A 23,818-nucleotide genomic window follows, 5' to 3' on the forward strand; every position below is an offset into this window, starting at 1 on the left:
GGACGCGCCAGCTACACCCAGAGCCTCGCCTAGACGTCGCCTACACGATGCGCACCTCGCCTTGCCCTTTCGCAACCCGTAGCACCATTGTCGTCGTCGACCTTCCGCCACATCCACGGCACCCCTCCATCCACTATAAATAGAGAAGCTCTGAGCCTCGATTCTTCACACAAACTGCTCCCCTCTCATCCTTGCCCCTTCTCCACCCACCAATTTGACCTTACCTCGCCGGAGAAGCTTCAATCGCAAGCTCGTTCCCGCCGGAGCCCGTAGAGCATCTGCATCGCCTGGAGCCGCCCCAAGCCTCGCCGCTGTACCAGGGGCCTTTACACCATCGACAACGTCGCCTCGCCCCTCTCCCTCGATCGCCGGCGGCCTAGGACGCCCTCCGACCCCCTACCTCCGTCGTCAGCACGCCCTCCTCTCGCCGGAGAAGAAGACGAACTACGGCCGTGCGATCATCTCTTAATCCAACGGTCGACATCACAAGGTACCGCTTCGGTGAAACAAAGCCACTGACATGTAGGCCCCACCTCTGGACAGCCCACCAAGCACTGAAGCGTTACTGGGCCAGTTCCTTTGTTTAAACCCATTTCGGCCCATCCAGTTTCTCGCCTAGCCCATTTGTGTTTAATTCAAATATTTAGTTTCAGCAAATTTCAAATACTGATGCTTTATTCAAATTTGAATAACTTTCAAATTACTGAACCAAATTTAGCAAAATACATATCTCTGGAAAGCCCATGAAATTATCTACATTTTGCCACTGGATTCAACCCCATATCCTGTGTAGTTTTGGAATAGCAAAAATAACAAAACAAATACTTTTCAGTATTCAAATAAATCTTAAAAATCAACCATTTTGAATTTTGAAGTGAATCCAATTGAAATAATTCAAATTTAACAAACTCTAATTTATTATGTAAAAATATGATATATGTTCTGTACATGATCATGGATTAGAAGCAAAATATTGGCTATGTAGTCAATACTAGTCCATTTATACTATCTCAAATTTTAGAAATTTAAATCTATGAGGTGTAGCACCTCATTTAAATCATTTTCTCAAGTGATATGAAGTAATGTGTTGACCTTTAATTGCTTAGGCTCATACTTGCTAAATTGTAGAATTTAAATCAACATAGTATTTAAATTGCACTAGTTATTTAAATCACATGAGATGATGAATCTCATTTAAATCACCTTTCTCAAATACTAAGTGTGAAGTGTTGACCTTGGTCAACATGGGATCATCCCTGGTTATCTGAGAAGATTAAATCTTAAGAAGATTCAATGAGAGGAAATTATTTCTCCAAACCAAAGAGAAACCCTAATTTCAACTTTCAATGAGAGGAAATTATTTTCCTAATGTTAAATAAAGAAGCCCTAGCATAATTTGTGAATAAATGTAAGTAGTAATGCTAGATCAATTATGTGAGCCAATAAGGCTAATTAAGATTACTTAAGTGTTGTTTGGTGATTGTATCCTCGTATTCGTTTATAGACGCTAGTACCGAAGACTATCAAGAGGAAGAGCAAGAGAACTTTGACCACATCACCAATCAAGGCAAGCTAGACTAATGCAAGCTATTTTGTTTGCAAGCTATTTACCAATGCAACTAGAATAATGCAAAGCTCTACAAGAGCAAGGCACCATTACTTTTACTTTATGCTTAATGCTCCTATCCCAAGTTTTCACTTTACAATCTTTACTAAATTTTGATTATCAAAGTACTTTTTGATTCATGATTCACTTAGTTTAGTTATGGAGTAGTGCAAGAGTATCAAACTTAGCCTAGAGCAATCCAAGTTGCTTAGCACACCTCCTGACTAGTTGCTAGTGCTCAATATTCAAAGTGACTATTCTAGATGGGAACTTGTGAAAACCAATGACTTTGAAAACCTTGGAATGATGAGTCATTCTATTGAAAGATTTTGACGGTGAATATGACTTGTGAATGACTTGGTGAATTTTACAAAACTGATGGTTGGGTTCGGATGCGATACCATTCCAATTTTACAAGTACCCCCACAATACCTGAATCTGGGTAAGGCCTAGCTGGAAACTTATGTGTCTTAGTATGGGTTCCCTCTAAAACAAGCATCATCGGGGTTATGCTGGAGGCTGCCTCTACAACAAAAGGAATGATGTGAAATGACGTGAAGTGAGGTGAATGTCCGGCCCAAGCCTCGTGCGGTTCCCGTGGCCGATCGTCTGTCTTCACCGGGAGGCCAAGCTCATGGGGAGAGGTGCCTATACTAGGGTATGTAAATGAAAGGTTAGGATTGGTAGTTCGCGTACTGCGTATGATAAATCGGGGCCGGTTACCCACGACGAACTATTGCAATTGTTGTGGCACAAGTGTACAACCTCTGCAGAGTTTAACCTATTCGAATAGCCGCGTCCGCGGTCATAGACAGTTGGAAAGGCCATACTGTTCCGTCATCAGAATTTTTTCTAAAAATATGAATGGTGAATGGTGACTGGTGATTTGAATTGAAAGGTGACTTTGACTTTGAATCACAACTGAGTTGTGGGAATGACACTAATGTTCCCACTTGAGTTAAGATAGGCAAATAAGGAGTTTTTTTTTATAAATGCTTATGAAATAAAAATGGCTTTATGCAAATGAAACTAGAGCTTAGAACCCCCTTACTATAGTTGATAGTTTTTACCTTAGTATTAGTTTGCGAGTACTTTAAAGTACTCATGGTCGTGATCCCGGCTATTCAAATGGCCGGACTATGAAGAGGAGTACCGGAACCGGAAGAAGGACGAGCGGGACGTCTACGACAACTAGGATCACTCCGACGTCAACAATTGCTCGTGGAATAGATGGACTACTACTACGCTATTTCGCTTCCGCTATGTGTTATGTAATTGATCGATAGAACTTCTATTATTGTAATGAGAGCTGGATCATGTGATCCTTTATTTGTAAGACGATTATGTGTTGTAATGAATGATGTGTTGTGATATCAATCTATTATGTCTCGCAAAAACAATATTCCTGGGATTGCGAGGAATGGCATAATAGGCATCTGGACTTAAAAATCCGGGTGTTGACAACGTGGTAGGCAAGATCGACGACGAGATGGCCGGGGCGAAGACGACAAGGACACAACAGTCGGGGACCTCCAACGGAGCCCCAAAAGTGGGGATCAACGATAGTGAGTTGAGGTTTTCTTCCCGAGAGTGGTGCGATGCTAGGACAACGATGGAGCGGTGGTGGTGGCTTGCCGCCAGAGCGGTCGGGGAGGTCAGGGTGAGTTGGTGGAGATGAGGGAGGAGGAGGGGGACCACACGCGAGTGGCTAACGAGCAGGCCAGGACGAAGGAGGACCTCGGGTATGGTCCGCCATCACCCATCATATATTTGGGGCCAAGATGGGGCTGCAGGCCTGTCTGCAGACCGTGGACACGAGATATGGGTCGCCGCGGTTGCGGGCCTCTTGGCCCATTTATCTCTTTTTTTGAAGCAAAAAAATCACCATTGGGTTGGTATCTTTGGTACGGAGTACTAGGCTGGTTCCAGCTTTTCGGTACAGCGCGATGAACAGTGATACCAGGTTTTCAGACGGCGCCGTGAGGTGAAATCCGTTCGGTGCTCTTGCCAAAACCAGGAACAGGAAGGCTTCAGTGACTACAAATAGCCCTCTCCCCATTCGAAAGGCCGCACCAGCGCCACCCAACCCACCAACCCCGACCGCTCGCGATCCGCCTCGCGCCTCGCGCCGCCACCCAAACCCTAGCCAGCCAGCCACCCCCCCATGGCCACCGTCTCCTTCTCCTCCCCGCCCTCCTTCGCCGGCGACAACAGCGGCGCCCTCACCTCCGCCACCATCCTCCGCTTCCCGCCCAACTTCGTCCGCCAGCTCAGCACCAAGGCCCGCCGCAACTGCAGCAACATTGGCGTCGCGCAGATCGTCGCCGCCGCTTGGTCCGACCGCCCCGCCCTCCCCTCCCACTGCGGCGGCGGAAGCCGCGTCCGCGGCGTCGCCTCCCACGCCGCGGCCGCATCCGCCGCCGCCTCCGCCGCGGCGGCTGCCGAGGTTGGCGCCATCCCCAACGCCAAGCTCGCGCAGCCGTCCGCCCTCGCATTGGCCGAGCGTGCCATGCTCGGTTCCGATGCTAGCCTCGCCGTCCACGCAGGTAAAACCTACGCGCGCGAGCGAGCTCGCTTTGTTCCCCGTCAGATCTAGCGGTATTCCGCCCGCACAGCTTTCATTTCGGTATTCACCTGTTTTTATCTCTGCGACGAAAGGCGAGAGGCTCGGGAGAAGGATCGCGACAGACGCGATCACCACACCAGTAGTCAACACCTCCGCCTACTGGTTCAGTAGCTCCCAGGAGCTCATCGATTTCAAGGTTTGAACCCCACCTACCTAATAATCAGTAATATCCTATGTGTTCCACAGTTCCGATTTGATAAATCGGCCAAAATTAATTCCCTGTTGTTAGGAGGGAAGGCACGCTAGCTTCGAGTACGGGAGGTATGGCAACCCGACCACCGAGGCTCTGGAGAAGAAGATGAGGTGAAATCCAGATTCTGCTTCTTGCTAGTGGGAACTTTTATGTGCTGTTTCTTCTCTTGGGTGGGATTTTTTTTAATAATTGCGAGTTTTGATGCTGCAGTGCACTGGAGAAAGCCGAGTCCACTGTATTTGTGGCCTCTGGGATGTATGCAAGTGTCGCTATGCTCAGCACACTTGTCCCTGCAGGTGGCCACATCGTCACCACCACTGATTTGTACCGCAAGACGAGAATTTACATGGAGACCGAGCTCCCCAAGAGGGGAATTACGGTAAAGCATGCTACCCTAGTTATGCTCTTGTTGTTTCAGATAGTCTTGACGCAGGCCAGTTTATTATGTGGGACTGTATAGGAGATGTTCATAGCAGTAACAATAATTCTATAATTGAACTGAGTAATGTGGTCTGTGACCAGATTATAGAAGCTTAATATGTACGGCAACATCATATGATGCTTGTAGAAGTAGTTAACATGATGCAGAAATGCAACTGCATTCAGGACCCAGTATTTCACAAGGCTTTACTAAATAACCATGATTTGCACATTACTAACTAGCTGGAAATGGATCTTCGTTCTGTTTGTTTGTACAATTTGTGCGATTCTTATTTGGTTTACATTTGATTCCCAGATGACTGTTATTAGACCTGCTGACATGGATGCTCTCCAAGAAGCACTTGATAACAATAATGTGAGTCTTGTCCTTGCAATTTTCGTCACCACCATTTTTGGTGCTTACTTATTCATTGACAAGTATCCTAATTTATTGGTTCCTATATTTTCAGGTATCTCTATTCTTCACTGAGACTCCTACTAATCCATTTCTCAGATGCATTGATATTGAGCTTGTGTCCAAGATGTGCCACAGCAAGGGAGCATTGCTTTGCATTGATAGCACATTTGCCTCTCCCATCAACCAGAAGGCACTGACTTTAGGTGCTGACATAGTTGTTCATTCTGCGACAAAATACATTGCTGGGCATAATGATGTGAGTTGATGAGCCAGATTTCCAATACTCTATTTATAGATAAAGTTATGCATTAGTTGAGATTATTTTGTTTTTAAGGTTATTGGAGGCTGCATCAGTGGCAGAGATGAGCTTGTTTCCAAGGTCCGCATTTATCACCATGTAGTTGGCGGTGTTCTAAATCCGGTAAGTTGAATTGGTGCAATTTCTAAATGTTTCTTGAACCTGTTTGCTTTCACCAGAGTTGCTTAAAAAATTTTCTGTCAAATTTCATCATATATAATGAGTAATTTTTGACTCCCCTGTATCAACCAGCCTGATATTTTGGTACCCATACAGCAAATTACTCTGAAAGTAAAATTTGTGCTCAATTAATTGCAGTTGCATTATACTACATATAATAATACACATCTACAGTGCCTTTCACGAATTTTTATAACCTCAGAAAACTTGAGTCACATTATTGCTTATTTTCTTGTAACCTCGTAGATACCTGGAATATTTCACTCATAGTTTGTTTCTAAATCAATTAGATTGTCTTTCAACTGTTCATCTCAATAAATTAACGAACCGGATTGTAGTACTTAAATCATCTATTTAAGTTATCTTAAAATCAAAAAATTATTACTAAAGACATTGGAATTTCTGTAATGCATAGGTGTGATCCTAATTATAGACTAGTTGGAAGTACACCACATATTCAGAAGTTTAACTTGCCATATATTGAACCTCTAGCTTCAGTACCTTGTTCAACATCATTGTTGATGTTAAGCTTCCGAAAAGCAATTGGAATAGTAGTATTTAAAATATATACTTTGGGTTCCTTCTATGTCATCCTCTTTTGTCTTGTATAGCAAGGCTGAATGTTCTGATATCTTGTATCTGTTCTAACTTTTTTTTTTTTTTGCATTGTGATATCAGAATGCTTCCTACCTGATCCTTCGGGGCATGAAAACACTGCACCTCCGTGTACAATGCCAGAATAATACTGCACTACGGATGGCCCAATTTTTAGAGGAACATCCTAAGGTGTGCTAACTATGTTTTATTCGTAGAGCTAATTACTGTCTATCCATGTTTTTTTTAACTGACGCTCTTTCCATATTTCTAGATTGCACGTGTATACTATCCTGGCTTGCCAAGTCACCCAGAACATCACATTGCCAAGAGTCAAATGACTGGCTTTGGTGGTGTTGTCAGTTTTGAGGTAATTTGATGTCTTACTAAAATGTACCATCACACAAGTTTGTTGACTATATCAAGAATTTTAACCTATAATTTTCATCATGTATTCAGGTTAATGGAGATTTCGATTCTACTAGGAAATTCATTGATTCTGTCAAGATACCATACCACGCCCCTTCATTTGGGGGTTGTGAGAGCATAATTGATCAACCTGCCATCATGTCCTACTGGTACGCACATTTATTTATAAGTTATCACCTTCTGTATTTGTGTGCATGATATTGTTTTAGTTTTAACTCTTGAGCCTGATTCATAAACAGGGATTCGAAGGAGCAGAGAGACATCTATGGGATCAAGGACAACCTGATCAGGTTCAGCGTCGGAGTGGAGGATTTTGAGGACCTGAAAAATGACATTGGTCAGGCCCTTGACAAGATCTAAGCGCCGTATGCATTCCCATTATGGAAACCTATCTGGTCATGTTTGTCTTGAGATCGCTTGGAGAACTCTTGATTATTGAGTTGATGATTGCGAATAAATTGTTTCATTTGTTTCCTCCACATGTTATGTTGATTTCAATTTGAATAAAGTTTGATATCCTTGTTTGAAATGCTAGGCTGAGTGTCCGTTGCAGTCTATAGTTCTCATCGATTTGTATGACAGTAAACTGAACCGGAAGTGCTGTGCATATGATGTTGTGCGTCCGAACGCTGTACGAGAAGGGATCCTACAGTGTGTGGCTGCGTCGCTGTGGCTGAACGTGGACCCCACGAAAAAGTTCGTATGTAGAGCAAGATGTTTAGATTGAACCTAGTACTACCTTTGTCATAGAAGTATGTTGAAAGTATGTTTAAATTTCAAGTATCTCAACACTCTTTAGTGTATAGATATCTTTAAATTTAGATAAATCTATCTGACACCTTTTTATGGATGGAGGGACTAATTCATATCATTACCTGACACTCATTTTGTAACTGAGGAAGTAGCTAACAACAAGATTGTGTACAAAGGTAGGTCTTGGCATCAGGGTGCAAGCGGGAATGGGCCGTCCGCGGCGCCGCAAATGTCGGCCCACTTGACTATCTGTGCGGGAGCCCACGGTTAATTAAGAAAAAGCAACGGCGTATGCAGGCCGGCCCGCGGTTGCCGCGAGTCAGCGACTAGGCACTAGTGAGCCGCTTGCGTTTTCCTGCCCGAGCCACCAAGACTTCAGCGCCGCCACCGGAGCGCCACCAGCCGCCATGGCCGCCCTTCCTCCTCCGGCTCAGGCTCCTTTGGTAGCCACCACGCCTTCTACCGCGCCGCTTGATCAGTCGCTCTGGCCGGCGACCCCAGCGCGGCGGACGGCGACCCCAGCACGGCGGACGGCGACCAGCGTCCGCACTCTACCAGCCGGGACGCTGTGTTCCTCGTCCAATTGTGCAGCTTACCCCTCCTCCTCCTCCTCCTCCTCCTCCTCCTCTCTCTCTCTCTCTCACTGCCGTAAACCAATTCCCCTTTTGAATTTTTCCCAGCAGTTTTATTCTTCCGAAGATCGATTCCCTTTGGGAAATTCGGCTGTGTCAGATCTGCGAGGATGGGGGCGATGAAGCAGAGGGTGCACAGGGAGGCAGCGAAATCCACCATTCCCTGAACACTTGATCTACTTGAAATTTAATCATCATTAGAAATGTTTGCAGCAATATTTATGTGTTAAAATTTCTGTAACTGTGTAATAGAGCATGGACACTTGGTCTACTTGAACTGGTAGCAGCAAATGATCTTCTTAGTTCCTGTATTCACATCCATGATTGGAGTAGATGCAGATGGTCCTTTCCTTGTTTGCATTTCCAATCTAGGACTCTAGTTACTTATGTTGAATGAAGCTACTTGCAGGTTTTTTCACACATTTTTCCATAAGAAATTTCAGTGTGCTTTTGTAGAACAATTCCTGGGAATAATTTCCTCTCATGAGTATGCAACAAGTGTTTAATGAAAGTTGTATGGGAAGAACTCTAGCAAAGCAGTACAATATCTTGAAATTACATGAAACTCATATACAACAGGCAGTAGAGTATCTTGAGAAAGGAAACTGTGTAACCTGAATTTTCTTTCAGGCTGAATGTGCTTCTTCAGCGACGACCTGAAGGGAGCAACAACAGCTGGATGGCGAGCACTTGTTCATGGAGGATGGCGAGTAAATCATAAAGTATGCCATACTATCAGCATTATCCTTTGACATTTTGCTTGGTCTAGTGACGGAGCCCAGCCCAGCCCAGCTGTCCTTCTATTTAAGAAAGGAGTAGTTACTTGAGGTTCCCTTTCGCTCAATGCCACTTGAGGAGCGAGATCTCTGTATGATGATGCCTTCTACGGGTATTTCTTGTTCAGGTGGAATATAGTTCAGATTTAGGAGAACCGTACCAGGGAGTCGTTGGGAGCCCGCAAGGTGTGTTGCAGCTGCTGCTGGGAGCAGGCGTAGTGCGCTGCTGATCTTTCAGTGGCGAGGTTCGCTGCTGGAGCCAAATATCTATGTTCACATTCAGTGGCGAGGTGCGCTGCTAGGAGCCGAAGGAGGGCCAGCGACCTCGGTGGGCGGAGGAGGCAGCAGGGGGCGATTTGGCGGCGAGTAGGAAGCGCAGATCACATATAGCGCAGGTGAAGGCGGTGGCGCAGAGGCAACTTGGTGCAGTTCTTGGTGGAGTTGAAGAAGCAACTATCCTTATCTTTTTTTTTATCACAAGCTTATTCTTGGTGGAGTTTGAAGAAGCCACAAGTCTGGGAGCTACTACACATTATCAGCCACTAGCGATGGATAATGGCATGATGCAGAGTTTTTTTTTTTTTGATAACATGATGCAGAGTTTTTTTTTATGTCAGTACTACTGAATCTTCAATTTGAAATGCTGTTGAATCTGTCAAATGCTCTCTGACGTTTCTAAGCACTAGAGCTATTAGCTTGGTGTCATGCACACCGTTGGATGGAGATGAGAGGGGCAAAGATTTGGATCTCAGTCCCTGTGAGTACTCGTTATGAATCTGCTTTTGTATCAAGCCAAGAGCAGAGCTAGCTAGCCTACCGAGCGAGCCTAGCGAACGGCCAATGCGCAGCGCGGCCAAAGCTACATACGCGGCGCGCGCGGCGCCGCAAAAACGCGCGGTTCATACGCGGCTCGTACGCGGCTAACTGCATAATTATTGCGGATGCATGCGGCGCAAACGCGGGCCCCCGCAGTGTGTCCCGCTTGCACCCTGATCTTGGCACCAAGTCACCAACCACTGCTAGGGCATGGAGCCGACCAAATATCAGTTCAAGCAAAATACTTTGCGTTTCCAGTTGAAGTGGTTCCTGCAACCTCCTTGTTAGCCAGTTCTCGCTGATTTCAAATTCGAGAGGCAAAAAGAAAAGAAAACTGTGGACATAGTCAAGAGGGAGATACTTTTTTTTCTTCCATAAAGGAGATACGGCAATAGCCAGTTGCGTTGCCCAGAAACACCATTCCGCTCATATTTTGAGTCCAAATATTATTACTACCTCTAATTTCACGGGTTTCGTTTCTAAAATTTTGCTCAACACTACATCACTCCATACATTTATCTCTCTCTATATTTTACTTTTTCATTAATATTTATTACTTCCTCTGCTTTTATATATAATGCCACTAAGTATTCGGAGCCAAAATTTTGACTAACAATTTAATCGATAAGAAACAAGTTATATAACACCAAGAACATATTGTTGAAAACATCTTCCAAGTTTTTCTAACATTTCCGAGTACCAACAGAGTACTTGTGCATTTTCCAGTATAAAAAAAGGAATACTTGTGCATTTTCCATGGGCCCTAAATTTCATATAAACCACAACTGTTGAAGGACTAAACGGAAAATGTGCTGCACAGTGTTCAGCACCAATTTTGGAACAAGTGCGCTGCAGCTCCGCATCCTCGTCTTGAACGATCACCTCGGGATTCTCCGATCTCCCCGCCTCCTCCTTCGTCCATCTCCATGGCAACCTTCGTCTCCAGATCCCTAATCCCGCTCGTCGTCCTCCTCACCCTCTCCGGCGCCCTCTCCGCCGGCGCCCTGCGGTTCGACCTTTTATCGGGCCATACCAAGTGCATCTCCGACGACATAAAGGTCGGCGCAATGGCCGTCGGCAAGTACCACATCGTGGAGGCTGAGGGATCCTCGGAGCTCCCGGACTCCCACCGTATCTCGCTGCGGGTCACGTCCCCCTACGGCAGCAGCCTGCACTACTCGGAGAACGTGCAGTCGGGCAACTTCGCCTTCACGTCGTCGGAGGCCGGGGACTACCTCGCCTGCTTCTGGGCGCCCGACCACCGCCCGCCCACCACCATCGCGTTCGAGTTCGACTGGCGCAGCGGCGTCTCCGCCAAGGACTGGAGCAGCGTCGCCAAGAAGGGCCAGGTCGATGTGAGTGCTCCTCCTCGATGACTTGATTTATTCCTGTATGCACTTAACGTTGTGCCTAGAGGAATTTGGTTCCTGGCATATTAGGATCTATTGCTTCAACGAGATTCCTAGGATTCAGATATCAATATGTGCAACAGGAAATTCACAACAGTTCAGATCATGCGTAGAGTAGGGCACACCACTTAACCATGTCGTACATGCAGTACAATACCAAGCGAGGAAACATGTTGTCGTTTGAAACTTTCACTATACTAATGCTTCAAAGTGATAAAAATCACTCACAATAGTACTATGTTTCAAGATGATAAGTAATTAAGAGCTGATTCTAATTGAGACCGCCTAGTTGTCACAAGTTGACAGTTTGCACTACATTTCTGAAAATTCACCACTATGCACTAGGCAAGAAGTAAGGTTGCCCTGTTAATTAGAACAAAACTAGATCAAACCCCCCAATTACATCTGCCTACAATCTAGACAATGTAGACCAACGGCACGACCAATACAAGCTAGACCTAGGGCTGATAAATTGGCATGGTGAGGTTTGGGAGAAGCACCAATGGAGAGAAGCAATGCGTGAGATCATGTTACGCAATTGGATCATTGCATATACTAGACAGGAGGCGGCATTTGTTAACGAGGTTTGGCGATTAATACCTACATCCTTGGGTGGGCATGACTATAGACGATTCCTTTCATGTACCAAATCAACACAAACAAAGTATCATACGCATCTCGACCACCACGCCAAGGCGGTCTAGTCACCTTGCCACGGGTGCCAGACCGTCCCCTGCGTGATCTTGTGTCTAGCCTACCAACTTTGTCTAGTCTATTTTGGCTATCCACAATGACTTCGTATACTCCTTCCCAATTTAGGATGCATATTAGTTTTGGTCGAAATCAAACTTTATAAAATTTGACCAACTATATATAAAAATATATTAACTTTCATAATTCCAAATGCAAAAATATATTTCATGATGGTTATAATATCATTGAGTTGATATTGTAGATGTTGATATTATTTTGTATACGTTTGGTCAAATTTTATAAAGTTTTACTTTGACAAAAACTAATGTGCATCCTAATTTGGGAAGGAGGGAATATGAGGCTCGTGTTACAAGTGTTCAACTCCAACACCTAACCATCGATACAATCCAAACCTATACACATATTCGACACAACTCAAACAAATCCTATGTGCTTGGACTCAACCAAATCATGTGCATGCCAGTGGTGGAGCTATGCAGGGGCAAAAACCAGGCCATGACCCGCCCATAATTTTGCCCAACTACCTTTAAATTGGTATGCCAAACCCTTATTTTTAGCAAACTAATATCACTCCTTTGAGCTAGCCCGTCCATACATTTGCCTGTAGCTCCGCCGCTGGTGCTTGTTACCAGCTGGAAAACGAGAAACGAAAATGCTCTTCTAAGTAGTAAGGAGTTACCACACCATCTCGTTCAGATATAAAATGTGGTGCAAATATAGTTCAAAGTGCTGAAATTTGAATGTGTCGCAAACTGTCAACTCATGCACACATGTAGGGGCCAAACACAGCCGCCCAAGATTTTTGGAAAGCAAGTTTTATACATATGCATCGTTAGCCCAGTCTACTAGCGGTAGCAGGCCAGCATCGGATCCGCAAGTACCACCACCCATGACCCATTCCCCTTCTTCTCGCGGCCCCGAGCCCTCGGTTTGGAAATTTAGGCCTGAATAACATAGTTCAGGAATTTTAATATGCTGTGCCCTCCTTTAGACTGGCCATCCCAGATTTTTTTGATAAATACAACATCACGCCCTAATGGCATAAAGGATGCACACAGCCAAAAAAAAAGAAAAATTACAGAAAAGAAAAGTCCCGCTACAGAGATCGATAAACTTGAAACAACAACACTGACACAGTGCACCAGAAGATCAGCTTCTCCATAAGCGACGCCTCTTAGGTTTTCACCCTGAAGAAAGTCCTCCCTCTCAAAACAATATCTTCAACAAGAACATTGCCAGACACAACCAATTAAGGCCAGACCTTGGATTTTCACCCTGAAAGATAGAACTCCGAACTTCTCCTGTGCAGTCGCCCCCACATACAAGCCGTTGTTTGAAGTCACGAATCTCCAAGCCAATTCCATCTCACCACCACGATCCGACCACCACTGCTCTTCCACCGATCTTAGCTTTCATGACCTTCTCCGCCAGCACCATGGAAAGAAAACGAGCTCCATGATATTAACAGCCAGCAGAGCTTCGAAGCGCTCCCTCTGAAACCAAACGGTCAGATTAAAACCATGGGTGTGCCCGACCGAAAATGCCCAATCCAGCAATCTTCAGGCATTGATCGCACAATGAATTTCGCCGGCAGGACCTTCCGAAACACGACAATCCAACCAGCTCGGTGGGAAGAAGCTTCCGACGATCTTCACTTGGCGCGAGAGAAACCCTAGGACTGCCACCTTTATTAGGCAGAACGGCAGGCCCCCTCGCCGCCGCCCGTCGGCAACCTGCTCCGCCGCGGATGCAGCACCCTTCCAGCGGCCATGAGGCAGCAATGAGAACGGCGACGACCGAGCAGGGTCGACCCCGACCAGAACCGGCCCAACTATGCAGCAAAGAAGACCGGATATGCAGCACGAGAATCACCCAGATCAAGATCTAGAGTTTTCCCCAACACCACCCAATCTGGCCCAGACCTTCACCGCCGGAGGAGAGTCTCCGCCACCACCCCGACCAGGGGCGCCGCCCTGGTCGCTGCACGCAGATGAGCCGCCACCACTGCCCTAGCAGCCATGGCGCAGATCTCCTGCGTCCACTACCCCAGTCCATCTTCGGGGGCTGGGCCCACCGCCACCGCGGCAAGGGCCGGCGGCAGCGGCGGCGAGAGGAGCATGCGGAGGGGACTTTAGGCGGCGGCGGCGGCGCGGTATCGCCCTAGGGAGCGACACACGGGCGTGGCTCCTGTCTCACACGGCAATTGTTCTGTATATGTTGTACATTGTATTCACCTGGCCATCCCAGATATTTCTTTGTAGCTCTGCCACTGAGCTCATGACTTAATAAGTGGTCCAGATTTCCAGGACTAAACTCTAGGAATGCAGACACGTATTTTATCTTTTTCGTAATCTGTCATTTTCTTTTTGTAGATAATGGAACTTGAGCTCAAGAAACTGGAGGATACGATCAAATCTATCCATGAAGAAATGTTCTACCTTCGTGAAAGGTATTCTTTGCTTATCTTGTAAGAGAAAAACCACTTATGTTATATAACTTCAATTAATCTCTGAAATCCTACCGTCGAGCTGTTTCCTTCAGGGAGGGGGAGATGCAGGTACTGAACGGGAGAACCAACACATGGATGGCTTGGCTCAGTTTCCTCTCACTTGGTATCTGCTTATCCGTGGCAGGGTTGCAATTGTGGCATCTGAAGAACTTCTTTGAGAGAAAGAAGCTGCTATGACTTTCTATGACATGAAGATTTAGGCATAATTTTGTGACTTCTTTTTACGGGTATTTTGTGACTTAGTCACGTTTAGTTTTTTTTTTCTTCCTGCGACCCAGTGCCGAGTAACAAATATCTTAGGTCTTAGCGCAACTGAGAAATATTTCTTCTCAGTTCCCTAGCAAAGCTCAACCAGGTGTAGAATGCAGAGCAAGAAGTCAGAGTTTCCCCCCTTCATTTGTGAAGATCGAACTACTGAACTATGTTATATCGTATTTAGTATTTTTTCTAAAAAGTATTATTTTACAATATGTTTTTTAAATAATGGGCGCATATCCGTCTCTTCTACCCGCTGTTGTGTCTTACTATTTCGTCTACAATTTGTTTGCTGCTGGACTGGTTGCCTTGTTGGTTCTTCAATACTCGGATTCTGGTGTATAAAGAACTGAGACTTTTTTATTGCCTCATCGGGCCATATATATCAAGAAATCTCTTGACACCGATGCCTACACTTGAGCTGACATCTGCTGATTTATTCCATATTAGAGCATGGGTTAATCGTGCTGGCTAGACCAGATTATCTTATCAGAATCAGCGACTGAAAAAGAGGTGAGCCACTGAACTTCTTATGATAGTGCATCTATTACAGAACAGGAACCGCCTTCCTTTCTCACCTTTTCCATTCTATAACTAAAAACTTCCATTTTAGTAGAAGTAGCATGAAAAAGCTCCCTTTCTAGTATGTGAACAACATGCAGCGTAAGAGGCAACTACCTCCACCAAAGTTGTATACTAATAACAATGATGAACACCTGATCTATCCAGACATGGTATTGAGAAAGCTGAAGCCCCTCTTCGCCAGCTTCCTAAAAGGGCTAACGCGTAGTTAGAGAAAGGTTGCAGAGAAAGAATCCCTTCAAACGCCAAAGTACCGCCCCACGCGGGAACACATGCTGTAGTGAAAGGACACTTGGTTAACTAATGGGAACACAAATATTGGTTGATCTAAGCTGACCAGTTGTCACAATACTTTTTTGGGAGTAATATATATTTTCAAAGTTATCGTTGTGCGATGATGTCATGATAACGGCATGGTTTCTGTCGACACTCCACCTGAGACAAGTTTTGCTCTAATTTATATAGTTTGGGGTTTTCCTTCCGGCTTCCTCTATGAACTTGTAACAAGTAAAAAGCTTGCTTATAAATTTTCGTTTTCTTGTAGGAGTAATTCTCCTCCCTTAGGCCTTTGTATAAGCAAACTGCCTTTGTATGCCTTGCGTTCTTTTCAGTTGAGAGCAACAATCAGTTTAGCTAGTGTAGCCATTTTGTAAGGCATAAGCAGTAAAGATCACGGCATTAAAGTCAGGAAGATCACAATGGCAACTTCTTTTGTGTATTTTGACTGAGCAGCAACTTGATGTTGACCAAGTTGCACATGAGTCCAACTTGCAGCGGATTTGCAGTTTTAAGAAAACGATAGCTTGATGTTGACACATTTGGAAGTACCAGGAAAATTCAAAGAAAGGCTGTCATATATATGAAGAGGGAGGTTTAGTGTCAATTTTGTCTCAGAAAGGATAGCAACTTGATGAAATGATCACTGCCCAGAAGCTATTTTTCTTCACAACAGGGCAGAATTATTGTTAGAGTACAAGCTCAAGTGGCGACAGAGTCAATTCTGAACATGCGTTTCATATCATAGATTCAGATTCTACAATTTTCATATCCGTTAAGAATGTTAAAATCAGATGCTATCCAGGGTAATGCAGCGTTGACATCGCTAAAAACTGCCGATGCCAATAATTTATAAACGTAGAAATGGCCAGACCTCGTTTTTCATTACCGTTATGTTATCTGTATTTATAAACACCACACGACAAAATCTGCCACACCTCTGCATAGTAGCAAAACTTCTCATGTTTCCCTCCTTGTTTTGCCTAGTGTGCTGCAAACAGAGGAGAAGCTTCTCTATGGCAAGTTGGACCTTGATCCATAATGTTGATGGAGGCAAGCCGTACAATATGTTTGGAAATTAAACTAGCAGTGCCTTGATTGATAATGTTTGGAAATTAAAGAATTCTTGAGTCTTCTCAGTTAAGTCTGTGTATAAAAAGTTGAATGAAAACCTTAGAAATAGAAACCTTAAATATCTATGGAAATAAAAAATTCCACCAAAAATCAATATGCTATCGCTACAAAAGGCAATATGCTAAAAAGAGGATGCCAAGGAGACTTTAAATGTAGATTCTGTGAGGATGTGGAGAGTATTCACTTTGCTGGATCGGCAGTCAAACTTTGATCTTTAAATAAGGGCAGCCGCATTGTTAGCCTATTGTTGCGATTTATTCCCGTTTTAGCAGTTAGAGATGAGAATCTTTAGCTGTTAGTAGATGCGATTATTGAGTCAAAGTCAACCGAGGGGGAATCTCGTGCCTGAAGGGATCCCAGCATAATAGGAGTTCATTGTTACTAACAACTTTTTTGTTTGTTCGTTTGTTTGTTTCCTGGTTGCGGTAATATCATGCTTCGCGAGTGATACACTGATTCAATCGCGAACGTCTCTGCCATATTACCGTGCAGACGTCTCCCTAGCAGATTCTGAACTGAACTTCTAGATGCTCGTAGGGATATATGCCTACGGCAGTGCGCAGGCAGAAAGGTAGTAGGGTGGGATGGAATCCGAATCTGAGACCACCTATCAAATGGAACTTATTCTGTTGCAACTTGAACTCATTCCGGGCCTGCAGAATATCTGATCGCACGCACGCGCTCCTGCACCCCATCGCCTATAACGTGATGGTATTCGTCAATTCTAACATGTGATCAGAGATGTGTGCACGTGTTTCCTTGTAGTAATAATAATAATCAGACAAAATGAAACCAGAGTTAGTGTATACTTTGCTCGATTGTCTGGAGTCTGACGATGCTGAAAGAAAGAGCCAAAATACAGTAAGTCATCAGAGGCGACGAAGAGAGTAGCGCAACTTCTCCCTGGATTGCTACTACACCAACCCCCAGAAACAGTTATGCGCGATTCGAACCCCAGCGATACCACTACTTGCCTTTCATATATATAATCTCGATCGGCGATGGCCGCGAGAGCGAGAGAGAGAAGACGGCCAACCTCCTCCCCCGATCCCACGGAGCACGTACGCCACGGGTAGTTGCAGCACTCCAGGGAGGATGACTCGAGAAGTTCATCTCGGGGACGCCTCGCCCAAGCCCAAGACCGTCGACGGCGACGGCGCCACGGCCGTCCTCCCGCCGTCCGCCGTTGCCGGCCATGGCAAGGCCGCCGGGAGGAACAAGCTGTCCCTGGTCCCGCTCATCTTCCTCATCTTCTTCGAGGTCGCCGGCGGGCCCTACGGCGCCGAACCCGCGGTGCAGTCGGCGGGCCCGCTCTTCGCGCTGCTCGGCTTCCTCATCTTCCCCTTCATCTGGGCCATCCCGGAGTCGCTCGTCACGGCCGAGCTCTCCACCGCCATGCCCGGCAACGGCGGTTTCGTCGTCTGGGCCGACCGCGCCTTCGGCCCCTTCACCGGCTCCCTCATGGGCACCTGGAAGTACGTGTCCGGGGCCATCAACGGCGCCGCCTTCCCGGCCCTCTGCGCCGACTACCTCGCGCGCGTCGTGCCCGCCGTCGCCGACGGCGGGCCCCGGGTCGCCACCATCGTCACCTTCAACGTCGCGCTCTCCTTCCTCAACTACACCGGCCTCAGCGTCGTCGGATGGTCCGCCGTCGCGCTGGGGGTCGCCTCGCTATCGCCCTTCGTTCTCATGTCCGGCATCGCGATCCCCAAGATCCGCCCGCACAGGTGGCGGGTTACCGCGGCCGACAAGGACTGGAAGCTATTCTTCAACACCCTCTTCTGGAACCTCAACTACTGGGACAGCGTCAGCACCATGGCCGGCGAGGTGGAGAACCCAGGCAAGACCTTCCCCACGGCGCTGCTGTCGTCCGTCGCCATGACTTCCCTCGGGTACCTGCTCCCGCTTATGGCGGCCACCGGCGCCATCGACGCGCCGCCGGAAAACTGGGGGAACGGATTCTTCGCCGACGCGGCAGGTAATTAATCGTTTACTCATTGCTTAATTAAATATCTTCCATCTTTTTGGGATAATTAAATCGATCAAAAACACTACTTTAACAACAAATCGCCTTGTTAACTGCCAAGCAATGATTCCTGTCGACGCGCTGTCATGATATTTTTCTGTAGACAATTGGCTATCGATGCACGCGTACTTCCATGGACAGTGGACCATATGGGTGGATTTAGTAACAATTTCTCTAGTCTTGTTGAGATTGCAATGAACCAATGACCCAGGATAACGTGCGGAGGACCCTTTTTCAGCATAAAGAATCCAAGGATAATGTTGGTGCACAGCAAGAGCATCTCCAGCCGATCTCCAAAACCCCCCTAAATCCTGATCTCTAGCAAGAACGGTCTCCTTTTCTGACGGGAGCATTTTTTTTCCCACCTCTTCGGCTCTTCTCTCAAATCTTCTTAAACACATTCATGTTCTTTTAGCTATTTTCACCTAGTGGGCGTCAACGACGATGCCCTCCGGGTAGGAGGAGGCGGGTCGCCATGATGGAGTCAATAAGCGCCGACGGTGGCAAGCCGTGGTACCACAATAGCTTGAGTCATTCATGGCGAGGGCGCTCGATGGCCGAGCTAAGCCCGTGGCGGGGAGCTGCGTTGTGGGGATGCCGGTGGTTGTGGCCAACAAAGCCAACGAGCACAACCCGAGCCGGGGTCATTTAGCTGCAACAACGCCGCTTGACAATAGGCGGCAGCGTTGTGACTTGACAATAGGCGGCAGCGTTGTGACAATGAGGGTGTGGAGGGGGACACCAACCCACCGCGAGGGCCAAGCGGTGGTGTGCGGTAGGAGGAGGTGCTCGTGGGGAGATTTTTTTTCCACATTTTCCACACATTACTTAAATAATTGCACATTTGCTACATTGACAACCACATGTGAGTGACACATGGTGTGCCAAATATGCAAATTGCAAAATAAAGTGTGGCAAATGTGCAGATCCCCCGCTTTAGAAAATATTAAACTTCAATCTCATTTGTTAGTGAGATACAAGATGAAAACATTGACGAGTGAGGAGACTTTACTGGTTTCGTTAGGTCGCGAGGTGGAAACATCGACAATGGTGGTGAAGCCGAGAAAGGGGATCTCACATGAGTAGTTAGGGTCACAAGACCGACCCACCAAAGAAGGATCCAATTGCTGGGGTCTCAGGAAAGTTATATTAAATTCCACACATGTGAATTTATGGTTGTGGTGGGAAGTAAAAAGAGATAGACCATTGGATTTAAATCCAATGGTTTATATGACTTTGGCTGAAAGAAAATTACCCTTTAGTTATAAGCAGTCCAAAGAAAGAGATCACAATATCACCGAAGTAAATAAGGTGGAAAAATTACATAACACTCCATTCTTGAAGCCATTTGTGCAGTGTCTTACTGGCAGTTCACTTTGAGTTTTCAATTCAATTTAATGGAAAATCCAGAAGTAAAAGATTAACTGGTAAAAAAAGTTTATTTTTTTCAGGCTGAAAACTGGTATGAGAGAAGAACTGGCGTATCTTAACGAAAAATTCTTTTAGCTGCTGAGCTCCAGATAACCCTGAGCACTGTAGGTGTCTAGTATGTACTAAAATTTCATAGAAATGTCTGTTCATTTATGATCTATATAAAAAGGACAAATGTGGTGAGCAAACTCATGTTTTTTTTTGCCTTTTTATAGCCACAGTTTATGATTTTTGTGCCTAAAATAGAAGTACTGTACAACCATTTGTACCACATTTTATGATTTTTCTAGCGCAGTTTATGATTTTTGTAGTACAAAAATCACACATTTGTATGTATCCCCAGAAATCAGAATTTATTGAAACATTTAAATACCATTTTCGGTTTTAAAAATCCCCCTGGTTCAGTGGAGCTCGACAGCCAGACCGCCGCACTCACTTTTAGAGCTACAACTGCCTTCCAACGACATCTGGAGCTGGACTATCCCACTGCACTCCAGCTTCCTGTTTGCCAATGGTAAACTCTAGGGAAGAAGTGATCGTCGACGTCAATACAGAGTGCTTGTACGGACTTTGAGCCTCTGTGTTGCTGTGATGCGATTGCGGCTAGTAAAGTAGCTAGACCATTTTCCTCTTCTGTAGAAAATTTATTAGATTTGTGAAGAATCCATATCATTTATCCATCTGTCCAGCTCCAGCATCAGCATACGCAACTGATAACAGGAAAGTTGATTACACAGTACACACTGCATTAGTTTACCACGTCTGTATGAACAACTGCAATGTACTTCGTACTTCAGAAGATACATTTGACCAACATATTTATTTATAATTTTAAACCTGAGAATTTTATAGACTGCAAGCTTTTCTCGGTAAGACACGAGCGTTATTTGGCCACCAACATTTGCTGATATTACTCTTTTCGTGCAGGAACGATCGCCGGCAGTTGGCTCAAGTACTGGATCGAGGTGGGCGCGGTGCTCTCCTCCATCGGCCTCTACTCGGCGACGCTGAGCAGCGCGGCGTTCCAGCTGCTGGGCATGGCGGACCTGGGCCTCCTTCCCCGCATCTTCGCTCTCCGGGCTCCAATCTTCAACACTCCCTGGGTCAGCATCGTGGTGACCAGCCTCATCACTCTTGGCATGTCCTTCTTGAGCTTCAACAACATCGTGGCCGCCGCCAACTTTCTCTACAGCCTGGGCATGCTCCTCGAGTTTGCCACCTTCATCTGGCTCCGAATCAAGCGGCCTGAGATGGCACGGCCTTACAGCGTGCCGCTGGGACTCCCGGGCAACATTGTCATGTGCCTTGTCCCTTCAGGGTTCCTCGTCTTCGTCATGGCCATCGCCGGCTGGAAGGTGTACGCCATCAGTGCCATCTTTACTGCAGCAGGCGTCGGGGTGTACTACCTCATGAAGTTCTGCAAGGCGAGGGGGTTCCTTAATTTCGGCACCGTCGATGGCGAGGAAATGATGTATGAGCGTCACCAACAGGAGAGTAGAAACGACGGTGTCTGAGTGTTGAGACCCCCTTGGTATCAAGATTAACAGCTTTGGTTTCAATCCTTGACATGTTGCAAGTTGTATGTCCTTTCTCCGTTTCTCTCCTTTTATTTTCGTGCGCAGAGCACACCATAGAAATAGCGTTGTCATAGCTGATGGAAGGAATGAGAGTGCTGTTCTTTCTTTAGTTCTTTTTACGATTGGGAGGTTAGAAACGAAAAATAGATAATTTGTTTTAGAAATTTAAGACGCGCGTCACCTACTATCTAAAAAGCGTACTTGGAAATGTCTAAAAATTCGAAAAAGGTATTCGATGGTACATTCAAACATTCTATGTTCACGCATAAGGTTTCACCATAATATATTTGGTGGTACATCCAGACATTCTATGTTCATGCATAAAATTTTGGATATTTTTTTTTGCCCAACACTAGGTTTTCTTTCTCGTTGTCGGAAAAATACCGGTGGTCAACCGGATATATATAGGTCATACCGGGTGGGCAACCAAAGAAATACAGGCCGAGATCCTTCAAACAAATTTTGAAATAACTCCAAAATTTATTAAAATATTTTAATTTTGAGCTAATTATGGAATACCGGTAAATGCCGGACGTTATTTTCTTAGAGCATCTCTCTAGTAGTAACCTAAAACACGCAGGAACCAAACTTTCCCGGCCAGTTTAAGGTTCGGGCCGAAAGTGGCCTAGAGCAGTGCCTGAACTCGCGGCCTAGCCCGTAAACTGAGTTCGGGGGCCCGAGAAAAATCTCACCCGCACCCAATTTAACTAGGGAGGGGAGGGGAGTTCGGTTCCGAAACCCTACTCTCGTGTGCCGCATCCGCAGCTCCGCTGCAAAAAAGTCTCCCACTCCAGCGAGGAATTCTCGCTGCTCCCTCGCTCAATCTGCCCCACCGCGAACTCCGCTCTGTTCCTCAAGAAGATCCAGTAGGGGAGGCGGCCGTATCGGCGGCGGAGACTCGCCGCCTCGTCCGCCATATTTTCGCTCGGAGGCGGAGCGCGCAAATGGTCTGCGCGGAGGTGAAATTAGCGCGGTACACGAATAGCGGCAAGAGATCTTCCTCCGGCGGCTCGTGCCGCCCGCCGCATCCGCCCGCTCCCCGATAGCAGCAGCGACGACAAGGATGACGCGCCGCTGCTTCGCCCCAGTAGCGGGAACTGTTAAACACGTATTGTATACGGATGTATAGGACATAGAGTTCATGTCCAACACGTGATATAAGCCGCCTATATATACACATGAAATATAACGAACTCGGGTATCCGAGTAGATCGCAATCTACCTGATCTTACATGGTATCAGTCCGGCCTCTTCTGCCCACACGTTGATCGCCAAAACCGTAGCTTCCCTCGACGCCCTCTCCGCCGCCGTTGTCTTCGGTCGCGCCATGGCGTCCTCCACAAGCACCGCGCCGACTACCCTTGGGAACCCGCCGTCTGACAAGCTCACCCACGCCAATTTCCCGGGTTGGCACGCCCAGGTCCTTCCGGCTATCCGCGGGGCACGCCTCCTCGGCTATCTCACCCGCACTTCCACCGCCCCGCCGGAGGAGCTCGAGGTCACGGCAGACAAGGATTCCGTCGACAAGGCCCCCAAGATGGTGCCATACCCTGAGTACGACACCTGGATCGCCCGGGATCAGATCGTCCTCAGCTACCTCCTACGGTCGCTCTCCCACGAGGTTCTCCCTCACGTGCATCAGATTGAGCATGCCTCCGGCGTCTGGATGGCTCTGGAAGAGATGTTCACCTCACAGAGTGAAGCCAAGATCACAAATGTGCGGACTTCCCTGGCGAACACGAAGAAACTGAATATGTCCACCGCAACGTACCTGACCAAGATGCAGGGCTTTGTCGATGAACTGGCCATGGCTGGTTGTCCCGTCTCGACCAGGGAACACGTGTCCTTCGTCCTTGTGGGCCTTGGTGGCTCCTACAACTCCCTGGTGGCCGCGCTCGGTGTCCAAACCACGCCGATCTCGCTGAGCCACCTCTACGCCCAGATCGAGGCTTACGACCAGCGCCAAGAGATGTTGCGCGGGTCCTCTGACGCGGACTTCGAAACGTCTGCCAATGCCCCGCAACGCCAACGTCGTCACCGCCCAGCTCAAGGCCGAGACCGTGGTGACCGCGGTGACCGTCGTGACGATCGGCACTCAGATCGCCGAGATGATCGTCCCTCCTATGGCCATGGTGGCGGTCGCGCACCGCCTGGTGGTGGCCAG

The 23,818-nt window shown here is 46.6% G+C and overlaps 3 protein-coding genes across 3 annotated transcripts; all 3 read left to right on the plus strand.

The window, feature by feature from the left end:
- Window positions 1-3,718: 3,718 nt before the first annotated feature.
- On the plus strand, window positions 3,719-7,293 carry LOC124702512 (cystathionine gamma-synthase 1, chloroplastic-like). Its single transcript, XM_047234658.1, has 11 exons — window positions 3,719-4,152; window positions 4,265-4,368; window positions 4,462-4,535; window positions 4,636-4,804; window positions 5,162-5,221; window positions 5,316-5,519; window positions 5,598-5,684; window positions 6,420-6,527; window positions 6,610-6,705; window positions 6,795-6,913; window positions 7,004-7,293. The coding sequence occupies exons 1-11, from the start codon at window positions 3,771-3,773 to the stop codon at window positions 7,122-7,124; spliced, it is 1,524 nt and encodes a 507-aa protein (XP_047090614.1). The 5' UTR covers window positions 3,719-3,770; the 3' UTR covers window positions 7,125-7,293.
- Window positions 7,294-10,667: 3,374 nt separating this feature from the next.
- Window positions 10,668-14,566, plus strand: LOC124702513 (transmembrane emp24 domain-containing protein p24delta9-like). Its single transcript, XM_047234659.1, has 3 exons — window positions 10,668-11,096; window positions 14,237-14,313; window positions 14,406-14,566. Exons 1-3 carry the CDS (start codon window positions 10,668-10,670, stop codon window positions 14,548-14,550), a joined length of 651 nt encoding a protein of 216 aa, XP_047090615.1. The 3' UTR covers window positions 14,551-14,566.
- Window positions 14,567-17,715: 3,149 nt separating this feature from the next.
- LOC124695680 (probable polyamine transporter At3g13620) lies at window positions 17,716-21,763 on the plus strand. The gene is made up of 2 exons (XM_047228505.1): window positions 17,716-18,598; window positions 21,005-21,763. Exons 1-2 carry the CDS (start codon window positions 17,716-17,718, stop codon window positions 21,589-21,591), a joined length of 1,470 nt encoding a protein of 489 aa, XP_047084461.1. The 3' UTR covers window positions 21,592-21,763.
- The last annotated feature ends 2,055 nt before the right edge of the window (window positions 21,764-23,818 follow it).

The sequence above is a fragment of the Lolium rigidum genome, chromosome 3 (genome assembly GCF_022539505.1).
Source record: "Lolium rigidum isolate FL_2022 chromosome 3, APGP_CSIRO_Lrig_0.1, whole genome shotgun sequence".
NCBI classification, from domain to species: domain Eukaryota; kingdom Viridiplantae; phylum Streptophyta; class Magnoliopsida; order Poales; family Poaceae; genus Lolium; species Lolium rigidum.

Coding starts and splice junctions, on each gene's coding strand:
- LOC124702512 (XM_047234658.1), top strand. CDS start 3,771: ATGGCCACCGTCTCCTTCTCCTCCCCGCCCTCCTTCGCCGGCGACAAC. Junction 4,369..4,461: donor AGGAGCTCATCGATTTCAAG/GTTTGAACCCCA, acceptor CCCTGTTGTTAG/GAGGGAAGGCACGCTAGCTT. Junction 6,706..6,794: donor GTGGTGTTGTCAGTTTTGAG/GTAATTTGATGT, acceptor TCATGTATTCAG/GTTAATGGAGATTTCGATTC.
- LOC124702513 (XM_047234659.1), top strand. CDS start 10,668: ATGGCAACCTTCGTCTCCAGATCCCTAATCCCGCTCGTCGTCCTCCTC. Junction 11,097..14,236: donor CCAAGAAGGGCCAGGTCGAT/GTGAGTGCTCCT, acceptor TTCTTTTTGTAG/ATAATGGAACTTGAGCTCAA. Junction 14,314..14,405: donor ATGTTCTACCTTCGTGAAAG/GTATTCTTTGCT, acceptor TGTTTCCTTCAG/GGAGGGGGAGATGCAGGTAC.
- LOC124695680 (XM_047228505.1), top strand. CDS start 17,716: ATGACTCGAGAAGTTCATCTCGGGGACGCCTCGCCCAAGCCCAAGACC. Junction 18,599..21,004: donor ATTCTTCGCCGACGCGGCAG/GTAATTAATCGT, acceptor CTTTTCGTGCAG/GAACGATCGCCGGCAGTTGG.